The 8,609-nt window shown below is 35.6% G+C and overlaps 1 protein-coding gene across 1 annotated transcript; it reads left to right on the plus strand.

Annotated features, from left to right (window-relative positions):
* Window positions 1-651: 651 nt before the first annotated feature.
* On the plus strand, window positions 652-7,575 carry LOC115712430 (methionine S-methyltransferase). Its single transcript, XM_030640705.2, has 12 exons — window positions 652-1,012; window positions 1,176-1,369; window positions 1,491-1,697; window positions 1,784-1,879; window positions 2,486-2,674; window positions 2,750-2,938; window positions 3,023-3,259; window positions 3,512-3,646; window positions 4,094-4,414; window positions 4,552-4,731; window positions 4,979-5,944; window positions 6,924-7,575. Exons 1-12 carry the CDS (start codon window positions 781-783, stop codon window positions 7,245-7,247), a joined length of 3,270 nt encoding a protein of 1,089 aa, XP_030496565.2. The 5' UTR covers window positions 652-780; the 3' UTR covers window positions 7,248-7,575.
* The last annotated feature ends 1,034 nt before the right edge of the window (window positions 7,576-8,609 follow it).

The following is an 8,609-nucleotide window of genomic DNA, read 5'->3' on the forward strand; positions in this document are numbered from 1 at the left end:
GTATTAAATATATCCATAAATAACACAGACTCGTGGACTAAGGCTCATTAACGCCCCAACCATGTAAAAATCTTTCTCTCACTTTCTTACAGCTCCATAATTTTATAATATTTTATTAGTTGCCGAAAATCTCGGTCAACACTAACTATTTTGACAAACAAGATATTAGGAATTCATATGTAATTACCATCTCATATCCAAACACACCTTGCATTTTAAAATATAATGTAATTACTAAACTGTGTAATTAACACCCTAGTAATTACCATACTTAGTAATTACACAGTTACTTCCAAACACATCCTTAATTTCAAACATTAACTACAAAAAAAATATTATTTTTCAATATAATTACTAACTACTATGACAAGTTATTAAAAATTGATATGTAATTAATATTTTATATCCACACCCAACTTCTATTTTAAAATATAATTTATTAATGAATAAAATTAAGAAAGCATTTTTGACAACGCCCATATTAATTATAGTGACAAAATTTAAGAGGCTAAATAATTTTTTATTTTATTTTTTAATAGAGCATGGAGGTTTTACTGAAGTATCAAAACATAATAATACATTTAAGAAGAAAAAAAAATATAATAATAATAATAATAAAAAAAAAATGGGTGAAGAAAAGATCTTTGCGTGTCCCACATACCATATGTTTTGTTTAGTTATTTATTAATTCTCTGTGCAAGACCCGAGACTGAGAGAAGAGAACATATCATTTCAGTGTATCGTCCTCGTTCTACTGCCTCTGCGTCCACTTTTAGAGAAATGGCGGAAACAACTCTTGATGACTTCTTGAAACAGTGTCAGCAGTCTGGGGACGCTGCATACGCCGCTTTGAGGGATCTGCTTGAACGTCTTGAGGACCCCAACACTCGTGTTCAGGCCCGGATCTTCCTCTCCGACCTCCACAAAAGGTTTCCTTCCAAGGAAGCCTCTGATAAATGCTTCGAGACCTACCATTTCCGGATCGATGACATCATCCTTGATCAATATGAGGGTAACCCATTTCTCTTTTGCTTGCCTCTATTTTTCCAGCAAAGAAAAAAGAAGAAGAAAAAGTAAAAGCCATATGAAAGACTTTAGCATGTATGATATATGTATACATATATATTGGCTCTTTGGTTTTTATGTGTCTGCATTCTGTTTGTGATTATAATTAGGTTACCAAGGGAGGAAGAAGCTGACCACTATGGTGATCCCCAGCATTTTTCTACCGGAGGACTGGTCTTTTACCTTCTACGAAGGTTTAAATAGACACCCGGATTCTATCTTCAGAGATAGGACTGTTGCTGAGCTGGGTTGTGGCAATGGTTGGATTTCAATTGCCATAGCTGAGAAATGGTTGCCTTCCAAGGTTTTCTTGCTGACTTTCATTTCTTTATTTGTTTTATTGTTTTTGTTCTTATTTTTGGTGTTCTTCTGACTCTAAAACCTTAATTTTTGGTGTTCTTATTTGACTGTACAACTTTTTTCAGGTTTATGGGCTTGATATCAACCCCAGAGCGATTAAGATTTCTTGGATAAACTTGTACTTGAATGCTTTGGATGAAATGGGTCAACCTGTCTATGATGGGGACAACAAGACTTTGCTGGACAGAGTTGAGTTTTACGAGTCTGATCTTTTGTCTTATTGTAGAGACAGTGGCATTCAGCTCGAACGAATTGTTGGATGCATTCCTCAGGTGGGTTCATACCTCTCTCCTCAAAATCCAAGGATGCTCCTATTTTGTGAATCAATAGTTTGATTCTTATAAAAATGTTCACGCAGATTCTTAACCCAAATCCAGATGCAATGACTAAGATGATAACAGAAAATGCAAGCGAAGAATTTCTGTATTCGTTAAGCAATTATTGTGCACTTCAGGTTGGTACCAGATCCTCAACATTATGCTTTTGTTCCATTTCATTCTGCAAAGTAAAATTTATATCTTTACGTGGTCTCATAGTTCTCAGTCTACCAAAACCTCTCTAATTACCGGTCCAATATGGTCAGATTTTTGAGTACTTTCTTGAATTTGGTTCTTTTAAAATGATACTATAATTTGCTTCAACTTCACTTTTGTGATTTTCATTCTACACTTATGAGTTACTAAGAAGAAAGTTAATTAAGAAATGAAGCAAAGTGACTAAGCCAAAGTTGTGGGTCTTCCTTAATTGAACTTCGGCAGAATAAAGGAATATCTTTTTTTTTTATATCAAACTTAGCTTCTTTGATACACTCTTAAATTTCTGATGTGCCTGTATTCCTCTTAGATGAAAGTTCATTTAAATTTATAAGAATGAGGTATATTTGAAGTCCTTTTGTGTTGCCTTTCTTTCATCTTCAATTCATATTTCTTAAGCAGAAAAGGTCTACTATTGCATTTTCTGTTAATTGAAAAGAATCAAGACATGATTAATAGGCAATGCAGAAAGTCCATCTCTTTATGGTAATTGTTTTAATGCATTTTTTTCGTTTTCTATTATGAAGGGCTTTGTTGAGGATCAGTTCGGCTTAGGTCTTATTGCTAGAGCAGTTGAGGAAGGAATATCTGTCATCAAACCCATGGGGATAATGATCTTCAACATGGGAGGCCGTCCAGGACAAGGTGTTTGCAAACGCTTGTTTGAACGCCGTGGTTTCAATGTTACTAAACTTTGGCAGACAAAAATTCTCCAGGTAAGTTAACTTTATTGTTAGTCAGAGATCATTTGTACCCTTCAATGTTTACTCTACTGAAATGTGTTTTTACAGGCTTCAGATACTGATATTTCAGCTCTAGTTGAAATTGAAAAGAATAGCCCTCACCGGTTTGAGTTCTTCATGGGGCTCTCTGCTGACCAGCCTATTTGTGCTCGAACAGCATGGGCATATGGAAAGGCAGGTGGCAGAATTTCTCATGCTCTATCAGTATATAGCTGTCAACTTCGCCAGCCAACTCAGGTGTGTACATGATTGATTTCCATTTTTCAAAGCCTTGTATTCTGCATTTGAAACGGAAGGATAATAGTCTTACTAAATTTATAGGTGAAGAAAGTTTTTGAATTTCTTAAAAGTGGTTTCCAAGAGGTCAGCAGTTCTTTAGATTTATCCTTTCAAGATGATGCTGTTGCTGATGAGAAGATTCCCTTCCTAGCTTATCTAGCTGGCATTCTGAATGATAATTCCTTTTGCACATATGAACCACCAGCTGGAAGCAAACGATTCCGTAACCTCATTGCTGGTTTCATGAAAACATATCATAGAATTCCACTCACTGCCGACGTAAGAAAACTTTTTCTCTCCATTTCTTCTAGTTTCTGCTCTGATTAAGTCTGTTTATCATGTCTTAGAGATTTGACCTTGCTTCATTCAATATATATTTGTTAACCATGGTGATTATACAAATGAAGTATACTAAAATAAACATAAAATATCTTTTAAGGATGAAGTTGTGTGGCAATGTGGGCATATTGGTTTTTGGTTTCATAAAATACCCTGCATTTCTGACTTTCTGTTTCCCATTCTTGTGGCAAGAATGTTGTTGTCTTTCCCTCAAGGGCTGTTGCTATTGAGAATGCTCTACGGTTGTTTTCACCTCGACTCGCAATTGTTGATGAACATCTGACACGACACCTTCCTCGGCAGTGGTTAACCTCTTTAGGTCTTGGGGTACGTATTGTGTTAGCTGTTCATATGGGCTTTTGCTTTCTTTAGTTCTTTTGTATTGATGAAAATATTTTTTATTAATTCTTTGAAGAATCTGACCTTACATGATTTTGGTTTATATGTGTAACTTTTAATCAATGTGATCAAAATTACTTTAGAATGTTGAATTTGCGAGTTTTCTATATTTGTAAATTTGTCATTGCTTCCTGAAGTTTCATAGTGTCCCAGAGTTACTTCAAAACTTATAAGCGGTGGAGCTAATGTTTTTGTACGATTCCATATCAATTTAGCTTTCAGTTTTCATTTTATTTCAAATTCGTAAAGTTGGATCTGAGTTTAGGAGGCCCTTTCAATGCAATTATAAGTTCAGAAAAGGTGAATTGGGGGATGGACAAGGTCTTTGGTTTTATTTGCTGCGTGATGGTGATTCTATCAATCTATTTATTGTAGGGTAATGGGAGCACTAGTCCTGTGGAGGACAAGCTTACAGTCATTGAAGCCCCCCGCCAGTCAGAGCTAATGATAGAGCTGATAAGAAAGCTAAAGCCACAGGTGGTTGTAACTGGGATTGCTCAATTTGAGGCTGTTACTAGTGCAGCCTTTGTGCATCTTTTAGATATAACAAGAGAAATTGGATCTCGTCTATTCTTAGACATATCTGATCACTTTGAGCTATCCAGTCTTCCAAGTTCCAATGGAGTCCTAAAATATATTGCAGAAACTCCTCTACCGTCACATGCAGCAATAATATGTGGCTTATTAAAAAACCAGGTACTTGTTTATTTTAATTCTATAAATCACTTAACTTACTCTGGCTATCTCTATAGCTTCTACCTTATCTTAGTCAATCAGGATCCTGCTAGTGCTGAAACATTTTCTCATTAATGGTGATAAAATGCTCTTTTCAGGTGTATTCAGATTTAGAAGTAGCTTTTGTGATTTCAGAAGATGAGGCCATATTTAAGGCCTTGTCCAAGACTGTGGAACTGCTAGAGGGAAATACAGCACTGATTAGTCAAAGCTATTATGGTTGTCTTTTCCATGAGCTTTTAGCTTTTCAGCTTTCTGACAGGCATCCACCTGCAGAGGTCAGTATATTGTGTTAACATTTTCTTTTTCTAAGAAGGGATTTCTTAATACATAACATAGTTATTGTATGGTACCTTTTGAAATGTGATATCTCTATCGTGAAGTTTTCTTGTCAGGAGTCATTTATGTACTAAAAGTAGAAAATTGCAGGTCTTGATTTGCTTAATGTGAAATTCTGAGTAAACTGCTTTTCTTATCAATTTGTTTAAACTTTTTTCTCATACTGATTTTGTGTATGATCTTCAGAGGGAATCTGGGAAGGCTAGATCAGCAGAGATGATTGGGTTTTCTAGTTCAGCGATCTCAGTCCTTGACAATGCTGAGTTGACAGTAAGTGAAACAGAGAACACTTCCTTGATTCATATGGATGCTGATCAAAGCTTCTTGCCTGTTCCATCTCCTGTCAAAGCTTCTATTTTTGAAAGCTTTGCAAGGCAGAATATGGCTGAGTCTGAAACCGATCCTACCCCCTGCATCAAGCAATTTATTAAAAATAATTATGGTTTCCCAGCTGATAATAGTACAGAATTTATATATGCCGACAACACACTTGCACTTTTCAATAAGTTGGTACTTTGCTGTATCCAAGAAGGTGGAACATTGTGCTTTCCGGCTGGTTCAAATGGGTATTATGTTTCTGCTGCTAAGTTTCTGAAAGCAAATATATTAAATGTACCCACTAATCTAGAAGAAGGCTTTAAGCTTACCGAGAAAACACTTTCTGGGATACTTGAAACTGTGCATAACCCGTGGGTGTACATTTCTGGACCTACAATTAGCCCAACTGGTTTGCTGTACAACAACAAAGAGATTCAGAATTTGCTATGTATATGTGCCAAGTTTGGGGCCAAAGTTGTCATTGACACTTCATTTTCGGGCTTGGAATTTGACTTTGAGGGTTGGGGTGGTTGGAATTTGGCTGACAGTTTATTAAAGCTAAAGTCTGGCAACCCATCTTTTTCTGTCTCTCTGCTTGGAGGACTGTCTCTCAAAATGCTCTCTGGGTCACTCAAATTTGGTTTTCTAGTTTTAAATGAGCCTGCTTTGGTTGATGCATTTTATAGCTTTCCAGGATTGAGCAAACCCCACAACACTGTGAAATATGCCGCAAAGAAGCTGTTGAACTTAAGAGAACAGAAATCAGGAGATTTATGGGAGTCTATTGGAAAGGAGATAAGAAATTTGGAGGATAGGTCAAAGCGCTTGAAAGAGGTGAACATCATTTCTTTTCCCCCATTACCACTTTATTTCTTTTCTTTTCTTATTTCTTTTTCTGTCAAGCCTTTATTTCTGGCTCCTAACTAAAGACATGAGCGCACTATTTAGTAACTGAGACAATGTCAAGGTACATTTTAGTCTCCATATTTGTTTTCTTTCTTTAAATGTCTAGCTTAAGAAGTGGGAAGAAGGTGTTAGGATCCTACATTGACTGCGTATAGGATTGGTTGGTGGTTGATTACTACTTGGGTATCCTCCTCCTTTAGGCTATTTTTTGAGAGTTAGTTCTACCTACATGGTCATAACAAATGGTATAAGAGCCACGCACCCTCAAGTGGGACCGACGTCGCTGAGGGGGTGACCTGTGGAAAAGCCCTGAGTGGGCCGCCGTGGATGTCCCCTTCTAAGGAGGGGTGTATTGTTAGGATCCCACATTGACAAGTATGGGATTGGTTAGTGTTATAACTACTTGGGGACCCTTTTCTCTTAGGCTTAGGCTAGCTTTTGGAGTCACTTCTATCCAAATGGTTGTAATAGAAAGCTTCTTTCTTCTTTTTTTTTTTCTTTTTTTTTTTTTTTTTTTGTGTAAAATGCAATTGGTCTGGTTTGAATGCTAGCATTATGGGTTGAAATATTGCACTATATTTCTTGGAGAGCCAAACAAATTGGCAGTCATCATATAATAGCGATAGTTTGTAAAGTCGTTGGCCAATTCTGATTGCTTTCAGGGAAGGAGAACTCGGTAATTCATTGGGAGATTGTATGAAAAAATGTTCTTTATTTTCTTAACATGAAACATAGTTACATACAGTTAAAATAACAACCTTGAATTCTGCCATGTTAATATCGAAGGACGATTGGAGTGCAGAGATGTCCCATATCAACTTCTAAAGAAAATATGTGTACAAGTAGCTAACAGTGATTATCTTTGCAATTTTCTTACCCTGGTTATGATCATGTTTCTTTTTCCCAGACATTAAAGAACTGTGGCTGGGACGTGCTTGAACCACAGGGTGGCATTTCCATGGTTGCCACGCCCTCGGCGTGCCTCAACAAGAGTGTTAAACTTGAGCTATCCTCCAAAGCAGGAAGCGTGAATGGGACTGTTGCATCTTCTGAAGCTCTTGATGACTCAAATATCAGGGAAGTCTTACACAAGACCACTGGTTTATGCATCAACAGTGGCTCGTGGACTGGAATTCCTGGCTACTGTAGGTTCACCATTGCACTGGAAGAAAGCCAATTCCAACAGGCATTGGATTGCATTAAAAAGATGAAGAGCGCTATTAGTAACTGAAGTTACTTGTTGATTCCTCGTCCAGGCTCTACAAATGTGAAATTATCTTCTTAATTCAGCTTCAAATTTGGATTCTTCTTCCCTTATCTACACACAAATTTACAGCAATTGTTTCACAAGTCCAATATTTGATTCAGGACTCTCTCCGAGAGCACACACAATCTCAGTGTGAAACTCTCCATGCATATGCATATATAATAATATAATAATTTAGTTTGTGTCTACTGTTTGTTGGGTATTGAGTTTTGCTTTTTCTTGGGCAGTTGGTAAATATTGGTCTGTATTGTTTGCAAGAAAATCTGCCAAATAAAATTGATTATTTGCTAAAGGTAAATTGCGGCATTAATAGCTAATGTTTTAAATTTATGCACTTAAATATTTTATTTTTATTTTTGGAGACAAAAATACTCAATATTACAATTTCCTTATACCGTTACTACTACTTCTGTTAACTTATGAATATGGACACATGGAGAGTTCAGATGTATTACATTTATTTATTTTAGGGATATTTGCGGCATAAATATCAAATATTTTCAATTTTATACACTTAAATACCACATCTTTTATTTCAACGGATTAAATACCCAAAGTTTAGTTTTACTCACTACCGTTACTACTTTTTTGTTAAATATAATTGAGAATATTTCTATGCCACGTATTACTTAGGTATTGGTCCACTACATAATTTCTTTGAAAAATAAAAAACTAAATAATATTAAAAGTTCTCTCTCCTCCTTTTTTTCTTCTTCTGATAACTGTTGTATGTCTTCTTTTTTTTTTTTCCGCATACTGTAATTGTATTAATAGGGATGTTCATTCAATCTAATCCGCACTTTTTTGGTCAAACAACATCTAATCCGCACTAAGTGTAGATTGTTAGTTTTTATGTCATAAATAAAACTCTATTTCAATGTAATCTCTATCATTTAAATATCAATAAAGAAACAGAAGTATTTTCATCACTTATTTAATGTGTCATTTGATTCATATTATCATTTATTTGTTTATTTGATTTATAAATTCATCCAAATCCTTATCACATTTATGTTCTTATTTATTGTGTCGTCAGCACAGTGGAAAGTAATCAAGATTGTGTGATTAAATATATATTCTTAGATTTATCAGTACACGGGGTTTAACTGATATGATAATCTACAACATAGTTTACTTGCACCTTGGATAAGTGCTATGTCCTTTCCAGGGCATTGGTTAAAGTAAAGCTTGGGTTGGATGCATGGAGTATGCATCGGAAGGGATCGATATTGAACTTTGAATCAGATATATTAAACTTACTGTAACATCTATTCAATTCAATATCACCTAGTTGATCCTAGATCAAATGATCTTAATCCTGACATG

This window comes from Cannabis sativa, chromosome 4, assembly GCF_029168945.1.
Source record: "Cannabis sativa cultivar Pink pepper isolate KNU-18-1 chromosome 4, ASM2916894v1, whole genome shotgun sequence".
NCBI lineage: Eukaryota > Viridiplantae > Streptophyta > Magnoliopsida > Rosales > Cannabaceae > Cannabis > Cannabis sativa.